Consider the following 22194-nt stretch of genomic DNA (forward strand, 5'->3'; position numbering starts at 1 on the left):
GCGGACGCGGCCCACCCGCCCGCCCGCGCGCGCGCGCACCCGCGCGCTTGCCCGCCCGCCCCCTTCCGCCCGGGTCCTCGCGCGCGCGCGCTCTCGCGGCGGCCGCGATCCCCTCGGCGCCGGGCGCGCGCCCGCGGCCGCCCCGCTCTGCTCTCAGCCTGCGCGCGCGGCCGCCGGCCCCGCCCCCCGCCTCCAGCCCGGCCCCCGGCTTCTCGGCCCCGCCCCCGGGCTCGCGCACCGCCCCGGCCGCCTCCGCCCCGCGCCGCACTGGGATGGTGACGGCGGCGGCGGGAGGCAGAGCCCGGCTGCGCGAGGAGGCGGCGGCGGCGGCGGCGGGAGAGTCAGAGAGGACCGCGGAGGGAGCGGGCGGGCTCCGCCCCTCCCGTCCCGTCCCGTCCGTCCCCTCCCCTCCCCTGCCGCGCCTCCCGCCCCCCGCCCTTCCTCCCGCTCCCTCCCCCACCCCTCCTCCGCCTCCTCCCCGCACGCGCCAGGCGGAGAGGCTGCGAGGGAGCCCCGGGTACAACATGGCGGAGCACTCGGCCCCCGACAACAAGCACAAACCCGCAGCCAACTCCGTGGCGCTGCTCAACAGCCGCGGCGGGGCGGGCGGCGGCGGCGCGGCGGCGGCGGCTGCCGGCGGCCCCCCGGCGGGCGGAGGCGGCCTGTCGGGGGGCCTGTCGCAGCCGGCGGGCTGGCAGTCGCTCCTCTCCTTCACCATCCTCTTCCTGGCCTGGCTGGCCGGCTTCAGCTCCCGGCTCTTCGCCGTCATCCGCTTCGAGAGCATCATCCACGAGTTCGACCCCTGGTGAGTCCCCGCCGCCGCCGCCGCCGGACGGGACGGGACGGGCAGGCGGGAAAGCCGCCCCCTCACGGGGCGCGCCTCAGGCGGGTGCACCGCGCCGGGAGCCCCGGCGGTAGAGAGTGGGGGGGGGCGCCCCGTAGGCTTCCCCCGCGGCGACCGCGGGGACGGCGGGAGGCCCCCGCCGCCTGCCCCCGGCTCCGCCACTTCGCGAACTTGCGCTCTGCCTGTTCCTCCGGCCGCCGGGCGGAGGGAGCCGAGAGCCGCGGCCGCCCCGGCGGGGAGGGAGGGAAGCAGAGGGGGAGGGAGGCGGCGCGGACGGGACACGCCGTGGCAGGTCGGAGGGAGCCCGAGGGGTCGCGGTGTGTGGGGACAGGCGGGAGGGGCCGGCGGGCGGGGGGAGGGAGGGAGGGGAGCGGCGCGGCGGTGCCGGGCACCTCGGTGTCCCCGCGGGGAGGGCGGCGGCGGGGACCTCGGGGGCGGAGGGACGGCTGCTCCCCTGGACCCGTTGGAGTTGTGCGGGCTGGAGGCGGTGGAGTTGCGGCAGGACGCGCTGCCGGGGGGTAGGGGGAAAGTTGTGGCGCTGGCAGCGAGGCGGGGTGCGGGGCAGGAGTCGGGGGCTCCGGCGGCCACCGTCGTAGCGGAACAGCCGTGGCAAATGTGACCGACCCCCGGGTCCTTCTGCCGCGGCGTTGGTCTCCAGATGTGAGGTGCGGTGTCTCGGAGGGCTCCTTCCTAGAGCCCTTGTCGGCCGGGGAGGGAGGAGGGTGAGGAATGCACTGCAGGAAGTAATCTTCATAAAAGTGACTTGCGGGATTACAGTGAAATGGGTGACATTGATTTACTGCCAGGTGTTTCAAAGCTGCGTTTCTCAGCCCAAGGACTTTTGCCGTTTCCCACGCATCTTGATTCTTCTAAAGATTGCCTTCCCTCCTGTAAAAGCTGTCTGTTCTTTTCCCTGTTGGAGGGTACTGAAACCATTTTATGTATAAGATCAAGAAATGCTGCACTCGTTCCTTGCGGCAAGGCGAAGGGAAAGATGAGGGGACTTGTGGGGCAGTTTTCTTCATGCAAAAACATGACAATGAATTTTTTATATTAGTGGCGATTTCATCCTAGGAATCCGTGGCTTTTTTAGAACTTTCAGTAGGGCAGATGACTTTAGAATAATGAATTCTCCGGTTTTAATTTAAAATTTTGTGTCTCTGGTCTAATTGTTAATCACGTGAAGCAAGGAGATGCTTCATTTTGAAATGCACGGTTAGATACTCTGGGTTAAACTTAATCTAAAATTGTTACTGAAATTGTACTTAATCTGCAAAGTATGTGCTCCACTTCGATAGTTTCAAAAGCACAACTTCCTCCTTTTTGGTTGATTCCCCCCCCCCCCCCCCCCCCCCCCAGTGTAATCCATTCACAAATCATGGCTCAGAATAGTGAATACAGAACAAGGAATTGCTTTGTTTTTAAATACCGTCTGAAGTAATACAGGCTTTGTGATGTGAAAGCCGAATATCTCAAAATATCTTCAAAACATCAAGTAATTGCCCATAATTTAAGTGTTTTTCTGCAAACACAAATGAATGGAAGGAATGCAAACTTTCAATTAATAAAGTTAACAACGGGGGGAGCATAGTTAAACACATCTGCAGTGAGACTATGAACCTGGGTTGTATCCTGTGGAGTAGTTCTCAGGCTCTTCTAATCTAAATTTAAGCAAAAAGACTTGACTTTCTATCATGGAGGAAACTTTTTTTAAGCATACAACCTACATTTTTGTACAACTCTATCTGATTTTTATAATCAAGGCTCATCCTTGTTGAATAAATGGAAATTTTACAGTGTCAAGTTGCGTAACTTTTGTTAATAAGCCTTAAAAGGACATTTATAAAGGCATTATGTGAGTTAAATTCATAGTTGTGATATAGCTGTAAAGATAAACTTCTGGTTTAAGCAGTATGTAAGTTGATGCAAAGTCATCTTCTTTAGTATACAAACAGAAGGCATTGCTGCCTATACTGCTGTATGTACCTTTGCTAATTAGAGAATAGGTGAAGTTGACAAAACTCATTGATTTTAATGGAGGTCTATGGGAAGCAGTTGAAATGTCAAGAATCATGCCAGTGTCATGTTGCTTCATGCCAGAAATGGTAGAGGAAAATGCACTTAAGTTAATTAGTAGGAAAGAGAACCTAAAATGGTAGAAACTGAGAAAAACAAAGGGCTTTCTCTATTGCAGCAGCAATATCGGTGGAAAGAGTCAAAAATTATGTTGCTTCTAAATACTGTTGAGTAGCTAGGTAGGAAAGGTTTTTTGCAGGTATAAGGTTCTTACAAGTCTGAATCTAATGTGGGAAAGGAGCTTATGAGAAGAGATTAGAAGCACTGCTCTATTTATTTTTTTTAACCACTTCTTTAGCATCTTGTCCAGGTAAACTGGATTTTTAAAATTTTTTTTCAGAACAGAGGGACCATAGTCTTTGTTGGTGGAACAGTTCCATAGTTTTCTCCATTCTTTTGGCTTTTCCTGTCAAGCTTGTATAGGATAGCTTGCAATATGTGGATAAGTCACCTTTTCCCTAGTATTTGTTTTGTGATCAAGAGAGGAAACTGAGGTATATTTGATAAAATGAGGAGTATTAGATAAATCCGTTATTCTTTTGAATGGAAAAATATGGTTGCCTCTGAGGTGTAGAAGGCTTTCTCATTGACTTAGGAATCCAGTTTTCTGGTATGGACGTAAATGTAGGAGATGTGGGGTGGGAAGAAGGTGAGATTTGCCATGGGTTTTCTACATATTAATTGAATTAAATACCACTTTTTTCCTAACATTCCTTTGAAGCTGCATTTCTGACAGTAAAGTTAGGTTCTGATTTGGGGTGGGGTGGTGATGGGGGTGAAGGTTTGCTTGTTTTGTAAAATTAGCTTCTGAGACTTAACTTCAGTTGGCATTTCTTCTAGAGATTGCCCTTATGTAGAACAGTAGGCCGAGGCGGTAGAGAGAGGACAGCTTTTGGTCTCCATTATAATAAAATTCCATATTGGCGCTTACAAACTTGTAACCTGTTTGTTGTTACTAGGATTACTGTTTTTTTCCACACTGAATGCCTCTTTTGTATAGTATTGCACTTTATTTTGATTTATTTCTCCTGTCTTGTTTATTTTCCATACTTGAGCTAGTCCAGAGACTTTGAAAAATGTGTGTACTTTTGACAGCTCCTTGGTCAGGTGAGCCCATCCATGAAGTCAGTCAGCATTGACTTTAAGCTGACAGGACTCCAGCATTTAACTTCAGGATTTTGTTACCAGGCCAAGAACTTGAAACATAGACAGTGATGGTATGTTAGGATGGATTGATTTCATGGCTAAAATTTGGTTCATCTGTTGGATGGACCAGAAAAGCATAATTTCTGTGTTACATACACACAAGTGCACAGTGAAAGCTTTTTGTGAAAGTACAACATGTTTAACTGGGATGTCAAATGGGGTCATTCTTTCTGTCAGGTGTTGCCTTAAATGCCAGCATGGCTGCTGAACCAATGCAACCAAAATTATGGAGTACTTGAACATGGACTGCTTTCTGTGCACTGGTTTGCTAAAAGTACAGCTCCATCATGCCCATATGCTATTTCATTTGGCTGCTAGTATCATATATACCTAATAATCTATATGTATGTGTATATGTGTACATTTAAGGTAGATCTATCTAGCAAGACTGTTGCATCCTGATACTGCTACTAACTAAATGGTAACAACCTTTGGTACATCAGTAGTCTTCAGGGAGTGCTATCAAAACAGGAACATTCATTCTGTTTGCACTGTTCTCATCATTAACTCACGTGTGACAACTGTATCTGAATCATTAATCATATCCCATGACATTAGATCAAACTTTTGTCTTTCCCTGAGAAAGTTAACAGCTTGCTAAACACCAGATTGACACCAGTTACTTTAGGAGTGAAAACTGATTTAAACTGGAATGCAGAAGCTCATGGGTCTGAGCATGAGACCTTCTCTGTACCAGTTTGCACATGCAGGATGGAGCACCAGTGTGATCTCTGTCACTTACATTTGCCTACCTACTGCTGCCAGGAATCTCCCACTGTCCTGCCAATTCCTGGTACTGAACAGCACTACCACAGTCTCATATACATTTTTGCTTCTTCCAAACATCATCATTGATTACTCAAAACCACCAGCTTTTTAACTGTCATCAGGGTGACCATTGTTTATCATACCTCACTGAGGTAACGTAATTGTGCTAGGCAGAAGTCTGGGTTATGTATATGATAGCAATCCACTTTCTTTTCACTGATACAGTCATCTACCATCAGTGGACTTTGGTGAATGGGGATGACCTGGTGAAAATAAACATAAAGTTGGTGTCGTTGCTTGCATTTCAGAGGCAGACAGGTTAAAGGAAGTTAGTAGTTTATCTTGGGCACAGCCAAAAAGACAGGTTTTGCTAGGCTCGGATCATGTTTGCTAGATGGATTCTTGAGCTCTTATGAACTTTTTTTTTCATTAATGAAAACTTAACATCTATAAATGTGATAGGAAAGCTTCATTAAATACAAAGCCTGGCTCAAGTGAACATTAGAAGTGGTGTATGAAATTGATTGAACACCGGAGGTTGTGTAAATATACTGATTTGAATAAGGTTGTGGGTTTGTGTTGTAGTTAGCTGATTCAACGGTTGCCTTTTGGAGTAGGAGTTCTCCTCTGTCACCTGCTGTTGTGTTACTGCTTTTTAGTTTGTCCTTGCTCTAAACCAGTCATGGTGAGTTGACTCAATGAGGTAAATTGTAACATTTTAGTTCTCTGAGCTTACCCATCATCGTTTTTTATATTGCAGTCTTAATTTCTTATTTTTGAGGAAGAATATGTATGTTGGTAGGGAATGTAAATAGCAACTGATTTTAGAGGGTAAACTGGGATTAAGTGATAAGGTGGAGACATGTATACATATAAAAACAGAGCATGTTAAAATACTGGAGCAACGGAAGTGACAAAAGAAGGGGTATGTAGCAGTGAATGGGAGTACCTTTAAACTGGTGTTCATAAGTGGGGAAAAAAAATCGGGTAAAGAGGATGATAGTGTTGATTAATCTCAATTAACAATGCTCAGTCAGTAGGCTGCGGTCAAGTGTCACCCACCCAGATAATTCTGGCCATTGCTTGCCTGCTAGTGACTCTTCTTGCTGGGCAAACAGCAGATTGCATAGTAAATGTGTTCTTGAGGGTGGCAGCAACTGTCATCTCCAAACTGCTATCTTTCTGGGGGCTTTCAACCCATCACATAATCTTGTTGAAGGTGAGTACACGAATGTGGATCTGGTTAGGAAACATTTCCCACCCACCTTTAGGGTTCTTTTCCCAGACACTTCCTTTTGTTTATAATCTTTGACAACTTTCAGACTTCGCAAAAGCATTTGATTCGAATCCAGTTTGAGTATAATCACTTTGGATTGGTTTTGAGATGTTGCAGATGTCATGAGATTCATGTTAAAACTTAATACAGTATCTTCATTCACAAGCTTTTTGATTCTATGAAATGAGAAGTACTCTATTTCTATTTTATAGGAATATATTTTAAAAGATTGTGTACTTACTGTTAATGGACAGCTGAATTAAGTATTTTGTGAGATTTTTCTAAATGTAAGATACAGACATTACATTTGAATTATTAAAGTTGTTTATACTCTAGTAATACTAATAATTTTAGTAGGCTTTCAGGTAGCCAGATAGCTCAAACTCATTTCTGCCATTTCATTATGGTAGCAAAAATATTCTAGCATAGTCTCCAAATCTGATTTAGCAGTGTCTGTGTGTTCCTGAAGGGAAAGTTTAGAGATTTTTATGTTCTTGGAGAATAGCCTGCCATGTATCTTCCCCTTCTCCCCTTCCTTGTTTTAATGAGGAAGATCCAGATCAGGCATCTTTTTGATCACTTCTACTGCACTATGATATGGGCTGGGAAACTCTGTTAGCTCAGGGCAGTCTCTAGCTTTTGGGACTTTTTAGATTATAAATCCTGTATGTCCAGGGACATGAACAGCTTTTCCTTGCTTAGGTACTTGGAGGATGCTGTTTTGAGGCTAAATAAACTTTTCTAGAAGGTTGATACAGTGTTAACAGTCAAGATGTATAGTTGACTGTACTGAACTTCTTTACTGCTTAGGAAATTGCAGAAATAGGTAAATACTAGAAATTTAATGGAAGGAGGATAGTCTGAAAAAAGAACATGGGCCAGAGTTGAAGTCATAGCAGGGACTATGTTTTGTGAGTGGGCAGACCTCAGGCTAGATTTGATCAGTTAGACTGATGCAGCTGGAAAGGAGTTCCCTATGTGGCCTCGCAAAACAAGATTCTTGTAAGAGTCAAACCTCTGCTCCATCTCTACTATCATTTTCTACCATCTTTACTTAGCAGATTGTTTTTTTTTTCCCTCACTTGCACAACTTTTAATGGGAGTGAAAACCTCATCAAACTTCATGTGGGTGCAGTAATGGGGTTATGCATGAGAGGGTAGGAGGGGCAGCATTCATAAAACATGTGTGGAGTACGGTTGAGTACAGAGACTATCCCTACAGTCATCTTTTGGAAAATATAGGAGGTGAGACAGAACGCTTGCAAAGTGTTGACCCTTTTATTGATTTGTTGGTAGCAGAATGAAACTTGAAAAGGAAAATGTATCGGAATGTTTTATGTAGGCTGGGTCAAACTGAACCAGCAAGTTTAGCTTTTCATGCCATGATTCTTTTTTTAAACAGTCTTCAGCAAATACACACAAACACTTGACTAACTAGAGCAAATGCTGCGATGAAAATCCTTGAATGGACTTTCCTTGGCAGATACCCTATTATTTGAATAGCTTAGGATGTTCTGTTTTTTAAACAGAAATATGATTTGATTACATAGGGTTAGGGTGGTTTATAAAGGTTACCTTTTGCTTCCTATCATAATTCTCTTGCTAATATTCTCTGGTTTTGGCAGTCTGTAATCCTAATCCTTGTATTTTTAAATCAGTCTCATGGTGTACTGATGGGGGAAGGGGAGAATAAACGTTTTGAACAGTAAAGCTAGCAGGAAAATTCAAAATCTTGTAGGTACTAATAGTTTTTAGGTGGGTTGTGGGTAGTCTGGGTTTAGGGAGGTGTCTTTGCTGTTCTTCAAGGATCTCTTCTGATTCAGTCAGGTTATTTCCCACCTAATGTCTATCTGTGTGTGTGCTGCAGTTTCCTCCTTAATTTTTGAAAATTTGTTCTTGCAAGCCCCTTGAGATACATTTGTACTGACATTTAGGGCTAATCCTGAGGGCTTCTTTCTACTTAGCAGAGCCATTAAAGCTGCTGCTTTCAGAGCCTGTGGAGCCTGCACCCTGTAGTAGGGCATGTGCAGGTGTTTTTATTATTAACTCCTTTAGCAAGACTTCTCCTTGCCATCAGTCTTACCACTTGCTTGGAGAACAAAGTGAATTTAGGACAAGTATTGCTAGAGTCTTTCTGTGCTTTACATCTGCAGTAAATTTTGTAGTGTGTCCAACAGATAGACTTCATTTCCAGCCCCGTAGCTGAGTAGAGCTTGTGATCTTTATCAGAGCTGATGCTGGGAATCAAGCTGAGGTATTTTTAATATGGGTAGCTAGTAGGTCTGGGCTAGCGAGGTACCATGAAATTGACCCTAATGCTGTACCACACCTTATGTAAGTTGAAGCAGCCCAAGAAATGAATTTAAGGATATAGATACAAATAAAATAGATCAGGTTCCGTATTTCTCAACTTACTGCTGCTTTCCCAGGGTAAAAGCTCCTTTGTCGTATGGAGAATTAAATGCTTCCTATACTTCAAAAGTTCTTGCTATTAGGTGAGGCAATATCCCTGTGCTTTAGAAAAAGAAACGATCTATTTTAAACAAGGAATGACTGCGTGTACATCGGTGCTTCTGAGAGCAGGAAACAGTATTTAAACTGTCTGCTATGGGAGACCCAAGTCCAGTATCATATGTTACTTTTTAAAGAGGCTGCCCAATATAAATGACTGGGTTATGTGGACTGTAATCATAATTACTTCTGGGTGTTACAGTGCTTATCATACCATTTTCTATGGCAGTTGATTTATATGGATTATGTTAGTTTGTTAGGTAAAGAGCACATTGGAATTCTGTTCATCTGATAATCCATGAAGATAGGATTGCAGAACACCTTTTCAAAACTTCCCACACTTAAACAAAAAAACCCCTCTAAGAAACTACATTGCAACTGAGGATGTGAGTTGGGTTTGATTATTGATTTTTGGTGGTGTTCTTAATGGAATTGCTGTTATTTTCTGGACTGTTTTACATGGTTTTATTTACATTTATTTTTAAAAGAGTGGCTTACTATATTCATGGGCATCATCTATCCTGTTGAACAGTAAATGGATTTTGCAGAAGGAAAAAATAGCATGTAATTATGTAATTTTAAACTGTTCTAGCACACATGGCTGGTCAGCCTACATTTTGTGAGTTCTTTTGCTTTATTTTTTTTCAGCCTCTGCATTCATTTTTTGAGATTGTTATGCTGTAAGTAGTAGCCAGCTTCTTTAAATCCAGAGAGTGTGATTTTATTCCTATCTTCTGAATAGATGGATATTTTAAGGAAAGCTAGGTATGGAAAGTACCTGTTGAACAGAATACTTGTGTGCTATAGCCAGAGGATTTGAAAATACAGCAATGCATTTTCTTGATGCAGAAGCAAAACGTAATAAAACAAGCCTACATGTCCTGAATACTTTTCTTTGTTTATCAAGCGCTTTTTTTCCTGTAGTCTATTGCATATGTTGAATGCGCTTCCTTCCTATTCTAAGCTTATCCCAAGCAGCATTTGGAAGTTCATAAATATTGTTTGGAATGTGTATCTTGAAAAGGGCAGTTTTGTCTTCAGGGTTGAAATACTTAAAGTTTATAATTTGGATATAAAGGCCTTTAAAATGTCTTTAATTCTTTCTCTGGCAATAGATAAAATACCTTAAAGTTATAATTCTTCTAATTTAGAAAGTCAGTGAAACAAAATTGGAGCTTTGGCGTTGTTATATTGATATTAACAACTGAAGTAAACCAGCATCTCTTTGGCTCAGTTTATTGTAGAAGAAGAGTCATGAAGGCCAATGCAGTGTTTGAGTTTTCCAAGAAGTTGTGTAATACTACTGTGTTTTAACTATTTTATCTTACACAGCTGACTAGAATGATTTCACTAATGTCAAATGTCTGAAGTAATATTTGAAAAACTGTTGCATACAATTCATTTTACTCTGTAACAGTTTTAGTCTTTCATTTGCCAAAAAGAAAATGGATTTTGACACTGGACGGACTACCTTAAACATTTGCTGCAGTATCTTATTTTGTGATATCTTGGGTCAAATAGCGATGACAAATGTAATTTTTCTCCTATGGCTAAACATGTTCAGGAACCAAGGAATTTTTAGTGCTTTAATTTTGTAATCCACCACTACTTCACTAATGCTCGCCCTGCCTTCCCACAGTAAAGCCCAATTTTTGCTTGGGACAAGACCAGAGGGTATGTTTTGTATCAAATATGTCATGCTTGCAATTATTTCATCACTGCATTTTGTTTTCTTGCTTTTGCTTTAGAAAGTCAGCTTCAGGGTCCCTTTTTCCTTATGCTTCCACCATACTCTAGTTTCAACACACCATTCTTACCTATGCGCATAGTGGTTTTGCTTTGTGATAGTGTGTTCCATACAGTGCCACCTGCTGTCTTCTTTCACAGAATCATCTAGGTTAGAAAAGACCTTGAAGATCACCTAGTCCTACCATTAACCTAATGTTTCAGAGCTATCTTCAAGAAGAAAAAGCCACAGAACAACATGTTAGTTGAATGGTACTTTTACCTGGGAAGTTAAGCAGTGTTGTTTTCTATCTCAGTATCTAATATGCTGTGCTGGAGTAACCATGGATATCATTTTTGTGTTGGAAAGAACATGGAAGATGATTCCAAAGGTTCCTTCAGGAGCCTCCCAGAAGTTGCCGTGGCTGATAAGATGGCAGTTTGCAGGGATTGGAGTAAAGACTGACTGAATATTTACAGTGTGACAAGGTGCTGCTAAGCTTGTCTTCACCAGTATAAATTGGCCTTATTTGCATCCAGTCAAGTGAAACAGTTCTCCTAAATGTCCCATCATCTGTTGGACATTTCCTGGGATAGTTTTCTGCTGTGTTAACAGGTTCAGGCAGCTCACAGAGATCTGGTAAGCACAGGTGTCAGTACCTGCAGCTGGGTGCAAGGAGAGGGAAACTCCCCTTTGCCAGTGGCAGTGAGCTACTATATTGGCACATCTTGTACCCTGATATGATCTCTGGTATCCATGAGTTCTCTGAGCAACAGGTCATGGGTTATTGATGGGTGCACATCATTTAGTTTCTGCTAAAGCTCTTCTGCTGTGCTCTTAACTGTTTAAAAGTTCTGCCAGAAATAAGATTGCCATTGCTTAAGTGGTTATATGGGATGTTGGGGATCTAGAGCCGAGTCCCTTTTCTGAATCAGAAAGGCTAACTCTAGTTTTCTAATTTAAATGCGCATTTGTGGAGGGAGAGTTGAGAGGGCACACAGTCTGGTGGGGATTGAAGCGTGAAAGGTCCTGGAACAGGCCAATTTAATTCATGTCTGGAGAGCGAGGAGAGGAAAGATTTAGGATTATGTGACCTAAGAACTATCCCTTGAGAACTTCTGCTAGGTCCTTCCCAACAACTCTCACGTATCCTCTGCAATACACCTCTTTGCAACCCTGCCCGAACTGCAACTGATCAGCTCACTTTAGTATCCTCCTTTCCCCATTCCCTTTCATGGGCAACCAGATGTTCATTTTACCTTATGCTGTTTTGTGTGGTAATGGAGCAGAAGGGGAAAAGCATGGTACCTCAAGTCAGTACTTGTTATTTAGTAAAGTGGCATTAGAAATTAAACTCACCACTTTTACTGTACATTAATGTAAGACAGAAGGACTGTAACTACCAAACTGCATACTAATGTAGCCAGCTGGTCAAGGAGGTGGTGTGTTTTGGAAAGGACATGCTCCTGAACATATGATAGATGAGGCAATGGTTGGTGTAGTCTGTTGTGGCAGAAGGGCATCACAGCTTCAAAGCGTGTGTGTGTCTAGTATTAAGCCTAGCTCATCCTAAGAGTGTTCCCCCACCTCCCCATTTTTATTGTATTTTCTTTTTTAAAAGCTCCTTTATGGTTGCTTCCAAGCATGAACTGGATTTTACTAAAGAGACAGAGGAGCACAGTGAAATAGTTTGATAGCTCAAATATAGTAAGACTCAGCAATGCTAGAAATGCCATCACATAATGAGAAAACAAGCACGTAACTTTAATTTCGCATTGTACATGGCACAAATTTAATACTAATTATCAATACTGTCTTAGATGCTGAGCACTGTAGTCACTGCAGTACACTTAATCTGCAGTGTTGCTGTGAGGATACCAAATAAAAAGCAAATAGCATTTTGTTATTACATTTTTGGGCTTCTTGTGCAGTCCTTAAAGCAACATTGGTAAACATCAAGTGCAATTCTTAACAGGTTGGATTAAAATCAGTGAAAATTTGTTGGTTTTTTATTAAGACTTATTTAAAACAGTATATAAGTATATAAGTTATAAAATAAATATAGTGGATAACTGATTTTAAATTCTGCTTGCCATACCTGTATCAGAATAAATCAGACATTGAAAGTGGTTCAAGAATGCAAAGTATCGTTAGAAAGATAAACTCCAGTCTGTGTATTGCAGGAAAAGCTGAAGACCACTTTCTGTTGTCATCTACTTTCCTGGTCTTTGTTTATTTTATTTGTGACATCCTATTCCCACACCAGTTACCTCTGGTGTGAGACTATGCAGTCACTTTGCAAACAGCTGGAGTTCTTTCTGCCCTCAGCTGGAGGCCATCATCCCTTCTGTTGGACTGTATTAATAGATCATGTGAGTACTCCTAATCTGCTTCAGAGAAAAATTGGGTGAAATAGTTTAGATCATCTTTAGAGTGGCTTGCTTTTTAGCCGTGATTCAAGCTAATTTGTCTGATTTGTGCCCAGAAGTGGATTAGGAGTGCTTCTGCACACCTTTTAACTAGCAAAGGTCAGTTGAAGGATGACTGCCACAGTTAAATTCGGGTGTGTAATTCAGTATGAGGCATTCTGGAGCTGTGAATCCTCCCCCTCCTTTTGCACTTTGGGTTGTATTCCTGCCTTTTTCTTTTCAGCTTTATCTGATTAGGACATAATTAGATCTGTCTCTAGGTGTCTGCAAACCCATGGCATAATGTTTGGCTTTTTTTCTGCAGGTAGCTATATGCGTATATCTATATACAGGCATACCCACGGTGGAAAATTGCCTGATCCCTGCTATATGCCTGATGAATGCAGTATTTGTGTCTGTGTATGCCAGGTTACTGAAGGGTTAAACAGAATTTGAACAGACACATTTAAGTTAGCTAAAGCTAGGTCTTTAACATGCCCTCAATCACTAGACAGAAATTGTTTGAGTTAGATAGACTGTCTGGTTCTGCTCTGATGATGCTTTGTATTATCCACTCTGAAATATTAATTTTTATTTTTTCAGCATTCATTGTAGTAAATAGTCAGTAAGTCAATATTGCAACAGATGGAGCTGAACAGGTGCACTATAAGAGGTCCAGCTTCTCGGACTAAACATAATCCATGTATGGAAGGAACAATTGAAAGAAAGCATAGTCAGAGAATTCAGGTAACTGAGACCTAGTTGCAGGAGGAAGAATAGCAGATGTATTAAGAGATATATTAAAGAGCAAATACTTAAGGAATATTGCGTGAAATACTACCTTATTTTAACTTGCTAAACTGGCTTAAACTGCTCACATGCAACTACAACACTGTAGATTCTTTTAATTTCTGTGAGCTAACAAAAGACTACATTGACGTAATCTGTACAGAGTGATTTGATATCTAATGTCAGTTTCTGGCTGGACCTACTCTTATGTTACACTGAAGTTCAAGCAACAGGCTGTTGGTTATTGAGGGCTGAACACAGTAATTTCTGCTAAAGCTCTTATACATACAGTGCTATAACTGTTCAAATGTTCTGCCAGAAATAAGATTGTTATTTGCTTAAACATTATATGGGTTGTTGAGGATCTAGAGCTTTTCTAAGGGTCCTGTTTATTTTTTCACCATGTCTTGTATTTATTAGGGTAGAAATGGTCTGCCAGGCCTTGTGTCCAGACTGTTTCCTTACATTTCACTTAATGGGAAGTGATTGTGAAGTTTGTTCAACTGCATTTTGAGCTAGCTAATACTTCCACAGTTGCCACTGCATTGTAGCATATAAATTATTTATTAAGTAATGGAGATGATGACTGTGCCTCATACTCCCAAACAGTTAAAATATAATTGAAGTACCAGAAATGAATATTTTACTCTCTATTCCAGACTATTACAAAAATTAGTATTCTTTTTGGGGTACATACTAGATCTTGCTACAGGATAGCAGGTAGTATATTTGAGATAAGTTATTAATAAGAGTCCACTATAGTTGTTTATGTGTTACAGGTTGCTTTGTTCTATAGTAGAAGACCCCGAAAAAAGTAGCTTGGGAGTTAGCTGTCCTCTGTTCCTAGTCACTTCTTGTGAAGCAGTCATGTTCAGCCCATTGATATCTAGTATCACGTTTCTCGCAGAAAGAATATTTTGTTTCTTAAAATATATTACCTAGCTAATTGCCTTTTGCATTCCTTTCTGACAACCAGATCCTTGTATACCAGCCTTTAACTTAGAAGGTCCTGAAGTTAAGCTGCCTCCATCATGTTAAAAACAAGTACAGCATGAATTTGTTTAATCTGGAAGAAATAACCTTCTTGAACATATTCTTGAATTCAGTGCAAAGCCTTCAGAGTTGCAAGATACAAGACTAATGCACCAGAGAGTAGCCCAGTAGCACTCAGAGAAACAGACATAATGCTATAGGGCCTTTTAAGCTTGTGGTACTTAATATTGTATTGAGCAGAGAAGAGAGGCCTCTCAATAAGATGATGATGTCAAAAGATACAGAACCAATATTTCCATCAGTATTGATGCCAGTCACTGTGTAGTACCTGCAGTCAAGTGTACGTCCAGTAGAGAAGAAAATGAGCATTTAGTTTTCCCCTGTAGGAATTTCGAATGATTCTGTCTGTATCTTATAATTGAAACTTATTTACAATTTTGACTGTCCCAAGGAAAACGTCATCGTTGCTTGCTTCTCAGGCCTAAAATGTTAAATGTTACAAATGGCAGACTTCACTGGTGAAATATGTCTTTTAGAATTGATAAAACTAATGCTTTTCTTAATAATTTGCCTTGAGACATGGAATAGTTCAAAAGCAAGACGGAAGAAAGTAATGAAAAAGCCCAGTAGCCATCAGAAGAGGTGTCAGAAACTGTCGGCAGATACACACCCACTGCAGTGATGATGGGAAGCACATCATGGCTTCAGATGTAGTATACTGTGTAATAAGGATAAGCTGTGGTTATGGAATGCTTTAAAAAGCTTGCAGCTCTTTAACAAAAATTTTGAAGATGCCCTGGACTCTCTGAAGAAGTTAGAATGACTGTATATAGTCCCTGTAGAATTTCATATCATTAAGCTACTGGCAGCATGCAGTTCCTGATTTTAGCACTTGCTAAGCATGACATCTTATTGTAGGCAGTGAAAATACCATGCCAAGTAGTGGCAGTAGGAATGCTGTAATCCTTCTTAAACACATTGGGGACATTCTGATATTCTTAATAGTTATTCTTTAACCATTCTGGTGTCCTTCAGAGTTTCCATTGAGCGTGGTTGAATGTTGAACCTCAAAAAAATGTGTGTCCTTCTGGTTGTGCCATCCAGCTTTTATTTTTCTGCCTGGGCTTTCTACTGTTCTTCCTCAGCAGGGATTATTCTAATGGTATTACAAACAGGGAGTTTTGTTGCTCAGCTGGATTCCAGGAACAGAAACTTCTAACTTCTTTGACTCGGAATTTTCGTCTTTTCTGAAGTTAGGGGACCGCATCACTGCAGAACTTTCTGCCATTTTATTATGTCAGCATATTAACTATCCTTTGTATAACAAAGGAGTCTTCACCACATTCTTCTGAGTGAGTGTGTTTGTTCAGAATTGGGAAATCTGAAATCAAAAGCAGGACCATGACCAATTTTGAACCTGAGGAAACTCAAAATGATAGTACTGCTGCCATTTCACTTATCAAACGTGATACTTCTGGTTGACAGTCAACTTGCAGGATGTGTATTTCTCTTTTCAAGTGGCTCTACTTGCAACAAAACCCCTAAAGATCAGTTGCGCCTCTATAAATGTGGGGCACTCTTGGGAGCTTTCACTAAGTACTTGATACTAGTTGAGGCATATATCAGAATGTAAAGAGTCATTGCATATCCATCTATTTTGAGATAAAATCATAAAGACCAAACCATCAAAAATTCCATATTCAACTCCCTGAAAGCATCAGAATTAGGACAATGTTAAACCCTACGTTAGCCAAAGCTTTTATTTTTTTATTTCTGGTGGACTTGACGTAGTAATCATCTTCCAGTCAGCTTTAAAGAATTGTGTACACGTGTTCCATGTCCCTTGTGCAAGACTGGGTAGAATTAGTTTGTGACTCCTGGGTGTTTGTTGTCCAGTGAGGTGCAGAAGCTCCTGTTTAGTGTGCAAATTGATAATATCTTCCACATAAAATTGTGGTAGGTATGCACCTAGAGAAATTCTGGAAAAAAGATTTGTGGATGCATAATTTGGACATATAATTTGGACACATCATTTGTGGACAGAATTTGGACACATTGATTATATATAAATATTCTAATTGGGGATACTTCATGCAGTGTATCTTTCTGTTTGTATTAGATTTAAGACCCAATAAAACCATTCTGCTGACATCAGCTTAAGTTAAAAAGAAAGGAACATGAGGTTTTTCTGAAATAAAATTGCTTGGTTGCTCTTCCGTTTTGCAGACTTAGGTTAGTTTTGGCTTAGGTAAACAGGACCACCCTCTGTCTCGCTGGTTCTTATACATGTAGAGCTCGGTGTAGTTTTTGTCCATTCTTACTGTGAGGTCTGTAACACCTTGGGTTTGGGCTGCGGGCAGTAGGAAAGGCTTTTTACCTGTCATAAGTACTTTTGCCTACAGGTATTGCTGGTGCAGAAATTCTGATCTTGATTAGTTGAAACTGGTTTAAACATCCATGCAGGCTTTCCAAGATTATAAACTCAACACGAGTAAGCATTTTCATGATGAGAAATAACTGCTGTAATGCATTGGATTCATTATGTGATTGATGGGGTACTGTACTTCCATTTTAAAAACCATATGCAAAACTCATTGTGGTAATTGCTTATTTGTAGATACAGACTTCAGAATAAGACTTTCAGGATGTTGTGCTTGTAGTATAATATGTAGGCAAGCAGGTGTTTTAAAACTTAATATGGAATACTGTATATATGTTTCTTCATTTCACTGGAAGTTACTGAACTTTCTCATTAGATCTTCCATAAAAGTGTTGCTCTGAATAAATTCTTCCTTTGGATGCAAAGAATATGTCGGATATGGAGTCAATCTGTAACTGTCTTTTTCAAGAATCTAGACTTGCTATCTCTAATTAGATGCTGTATGGCAGAATTGATTCTGTAATCTACATTTGCATTAAAAACTGACTCCTAGAATTGCTCGGATAGCTGTAATGTTCACAGTTAGTTTGTATCATGTCATTTTTCTGAGTTTGCAGATGTGAAAATTTTGTGCATCTGCAGCTGAAGACTTTTGGAGAACAGAAGCCTTTATAATTGCGGGCTTAGAAAATTTTCCACAGATTCTGCTAGTAAGGAGATTACATATTCTTGGATGACTATAAAATGCCAGATAAAAAATCTAGATGATGGGGCAATAGTAGCATGAATGGATAGGGTTTTAGACAGTCAACATTTTCACAGGAAGCAACACTCTGATCTTGCACTCTGTTGTAGTGGGAGGGTCAAATGAACTCCACTGCCATCAGTGTCATTTGCCTTAAATGTTGTTAAGATCTGGATGAAATATTTGCATTGCTGTATGTGTGCTCTTTTCCTATATGTGCTTACTTTCTCAGTAGACTGAATTTTATTTGAATGTTCATCTTAAAATAGTACTTTTGTTAAGAAAATACTTAACTTAGGAATGCCAAAGCCAAATATGTCTTCTTACAAATACAGCAATGATTGTTGCTGTGAAGTGCTGGAGAATTCTTTAGCTCCTGGACAGTGATCGCTGTGACTGGCATTAGCTAATCATCTTACAGCATTACCTTGTGTCATCAAAAAAGCAGTTCATAGGGTGGAATAAAAATCAAGCCCGATAGTTTGGGTCAGTCTGCTGGTGAGCAGATAGTTAAGATTATCTATTAACAGTACATAACATATACCTGAAAACTTTACAGGCTTTATTTTGCAAGTTGCCTAGTTAAGCTTTCCAAATTAATGTTGCTACTAAAAAAACAATTATGCCACTGCTCAGTTGTTTTGCTGTTGCTGCTTGTGCTCTGTTCTATGCTGAAATTGAAATATGCTTTGAAAATGAGAACCATATCTTTATTAATTCATCTTCAGTTGTCTACTCAACCAACTGTAATATTAAGCATCTCCAATGGTGCCACAAAATTAACAGTACCATGCATGGAGTGCTTTTGTGATCATTAGAGCATCCCCCAAAAGGTTCAAACTACAATACTAGCCTAATTTGGTGGTTAGGAATATGAATTCTGAAATGTACAAAGAGTTAGAACTGTTTGATGATTTCTTTAAAGTTTAGCTCGGAGGAGGAGACAGTTCACACTACAGACCTGACAGAAAGAGGCAAGAAGAACAGCAGAGCATCACTTTTCCTCCTAGAATGTAAGCTAAATTAAGAAAAGTCAGTGCTTACTGGTGTTAGTCAGGTCCGTAAGATCTTCTCTGCTGAATATTAGCAAGTGTGTATCTTCTTCACAACATGAACTGAGAAGTTGAATATTCATCTCAGTCTTTCAAGCTAAGTTCTTAATTAGGCGTGTACTTAATTTTGTTCTTTATTCTTCTCAGGTCTGTCTCAAATTGACTTGCTTCAAAGGCATGAGGTGAAGATGAGAGGGAATCTTGGGAGATGGGTGAACAGTTCCTGTACCTCAGAATCAGATGGGTGGGAGAGTTGGGGGTGGGAGAAAAGGGATGGTTTGATCTGGTCCTGACACATAGTACTGCATCCTATTTAGATTTAGACACTGTAACTAGCAGCATACTCTGGTTCCTGTGTCTCAGCTAATGTCTATCCAGTCAGAAAGAAGGTTGGATAGAACCCTTAAATATCACCTATTCTTGCTGCTACTGGAGATGGAAGAACTGGGGAAGGCAGTGACACCCAAGCCTGAAATGTAACCCCTACCCAGTACTGACTGTTCTTGTCTCCATTCTGACTCCGCCTTCAGTTGCAGTCCCTAAATCGCCGGGATGTGGGCACAGGCAAAGCAGCACTTTTTCTGATATTTCACAGGGCTGTTTAACACTCCTATAAAACTTACAGATAGTTGTAGATACCGTGACAGTACTGCTGTAGAAATACAGTACCACTGCACTGTGCTGCATTTCAAACACAATTTGAAAATACCAAGATAGTAAGAAGGTTGTGTGACTATGGTTTGCAGTGCTCACTGTTCCTCAGCAGTGCTCTCCATTCTGGCCAAAAGGGAAACAGTGTTAGAAGGTTTAGGCTTGTCCCTAAAGGAGCGATGTCATGAATTAGGTAAGCAGTATCAGAGCACGCTACTGGCATCCAATGATTGCTAGACCATACTGTTGCCTGGTGCACAGTCCCTTGGCCCGACTTTGTCAGTGCCTGAAGCTGGCTTTGATATACAGCATTCCTCATCAAGCTTCTCCTTATATATGCATATGTTTATATTTACTTTTAAACTTCCTTTTCTTTGCAGGTTACCTAGTGAGAGGTGAAGTGAGCACTTTTTTAAGTCAGTGAGGTGCTGTAGTTAAGCTTCTAAATTCTTTTTTGTGTGTTTGTTTCTGTGGTTGGAAGGTTATTTCTTGTTCTCACCTATAGGTCTTCTCACAGTGAAAAATTAATGCACCTATAGTATTGCTAATACTTTCTGCTGTAAAGACATGTCCAGGTGTGTCTGCGTGCTTTTATTTGTAGCAAAAGAATCAATTGCTTTTTGAAAGAAGGGATTAATAGATTTGTATCTATCTAAAAGTATATTGGGATGGGAGATTAAATTCTTACCTCCTAAATGGTAGAAGTAGAATGCTATTATGTTGCATTTCAATTTTGGGTGGCAATTCATTCTTATTAGACTTAATGGGATAATGCTGAAGCACACGACAGTTGTTCACATCCTTCTGAAGTCCGTTATGAAGCTTTACTAGTTCGAAGCAAGAGGAGAATGTCGATATGTATTCTTCTTGTCTATTTCATTTAACTAATCTTTTAATGTTGTAAAAGTAAACATTAGTCATACTTTTGTAGCCTCTGTGAGTTTGAGTCATGATTTAAAAATTTGAAAGTAATCCATGTTAGTAAATATCTGTCTTGTTTCCTTTTTAAAGTTCTAGGTTAACAACATTGACTGGGTTTTCAGCGCGTTTTAAGTCCAGTCTGTAGCTGCTGGGTTGTATGTGTCCTGTGCAATATGGAACTCCTGCTTTGTCTCATACCGTACTGCAGACACTCGGCACTAAACAAATTAGCAATAGACCTTGCTACACTAAGATAAGAGGCTAATTTTACAGGTACAGCATTTCATAAATCACATTATAGTTGACAGTTCAGAAATAGAGAATTAATTAATATTTAGAAATCTAGTCAAATGGGAATAGTTGCAGGACTATTAGAAACAAATGTCACATTGCTGTTTGATACAAAGATTTCTAGGTCAGAATGACTGATGTTTGTGTGAATTTTCTTATATAAACATGACTAATTAGTTTGAAAGTCCACAGTTTTATCAGTTAGTGTATCATATGTAACTTCTTATTTAACACGTAAGGGAGTGTTCCTGAAAATACTGCACTATTCTGTTTGCTTATTTTTAATTTCACTTGACTGATGCTGTGATAGTTCAGTCAGTAGAAACATGCAAGTTTGCTGACATATGGACTTGAATTTCAATTCTTTTTGTTCTTTCACTGTGTAGATGAAGAAATCTGCTCATGACCTCTGTGCGGTTGTATTTCAGATATTGAACTTGTGCTGATTAAACAAGTAGGAACTTGATGGGTCTTACAGTCTTGAATGACATTAGCTTTGTTCTGTTGAAATTACTTAGTTCAAAGTAAACCTGTGATATTTTGGGAATCCTAGATACATGAAAGATTTCGGTGTAGTTTTAAAATTTGTGTTAGAAGTGATGCATGTTACTGATATAAGTGGATACTTTTATAAAAAGTATAAACAAAGTGAAATAATATGAAGAAAGTGAAAAATACACATGATCTTTTCTAGTCTTGAATGCAGTCTTTGGAAGTCTTAGCTTGATCATCTAACCTGTTGTCTGTTACTCTATGCCATTTAGTCATCTGAACTTCTATTTAACTAATGAATATAATCTTTAATACTTCTTTACTGATTTTTACATTATTTAAATCCCAATTTCAATATCTGTTAGGAGAGTTGAGTTTGGGTGTTGTTTGTTTTAGAAGTGGTGTTCACCCAGGCTTTTGTAAGCCTAAACTTTTTTTACAAAACTTGACAGCATCAATACTGTAGCCTTGTTTGGCTTTTGAACAGTCATGAAAGAGTTGCAGTTTGGGGTAACATGCACTGCAGTTTTTCTCACAGCAGTCTGATACCTAATTCTAAGAATTAGTGGACTACTTTGAAAGGTTTTGCTGTCTGAAGTTTGATAAGTTGGAGAAATTATGTGTCAGAAAAGTGGAAGATTAATGCCTTTATGGCAATCCTTCAACATTTTTTAATGGTATATGGGCAGTATGGAAGACGGAAGTGAAAGTATGCATGGGAGGGCTTATTACTGCATATTACTACATTACGTCACTCCTCAGTGTTACATTACGTAGAGCTGCAGCAGATGTAGTGGATAGCTATCCTGTCTCAGACTGGGAGTCCTGTGTCGAATCTTCTATGATTTAATTCTGCTTAAGTAGTATTCTAGATATGGTAAAGACTTGGTTGATGGACTATATTTGAAAACTAGTTTTAAAAAGGAATGCAGAAAATGACAGGAGTGTTTGTCAGAGCGACAGGAAACTTTTTAATCTTTACAAGAAAAAAACCCAACCAACCGAACTGTAACAGTTCATCTGTATATATGTACTGACTGTAGAAATGAAGAAAATAGTGTTTTG

General features: G+C 40.6%; 1 protein-coding gene across 2 annotated transcripts in view; it reads left to right on the top strand.

Annotated features, from left to right (window-relative positions):
- The first annotated feature begins 244 nt into the window (after window positions 1-244).
- STT3B (STT3 oligosaccharyltransferase complex catalytic subunit B) overlaps window positions 245-22194 on the top strand; it is a 52905-nt gene continuing 30955 nt past the window's right edge. The window contains exons 1-2 of one of the 2 annotated variants that reach the window (XM_074900581.1): window positions 245-609; window positions 658-805. In XM_074900581.1, coding sequence (XP_074756682.1) covers window positions 273-609; window positions 658-805 — 485 coding nt within the window. In that variant the 5' untranslated portion in view covers window positions 245-272. Of the gene's footprint in view, window positions 806-22194 lie in introns of both variants that reach the window. The other variant, XM_074900580.1, reaches the window with a different exon arrangement.

Source organism: Athene noctua, chromosome 2, assembly GCF_965140245.1.
Source record: "Athene noctua chromosome 2, bAthNoc1.hap1.1, whole genome shotgun sequence".
NCBI lineage: Eukaryota > Metazoa > Chordata > Aves > Strigiformes > Strigidae > Athene > Athene noctua.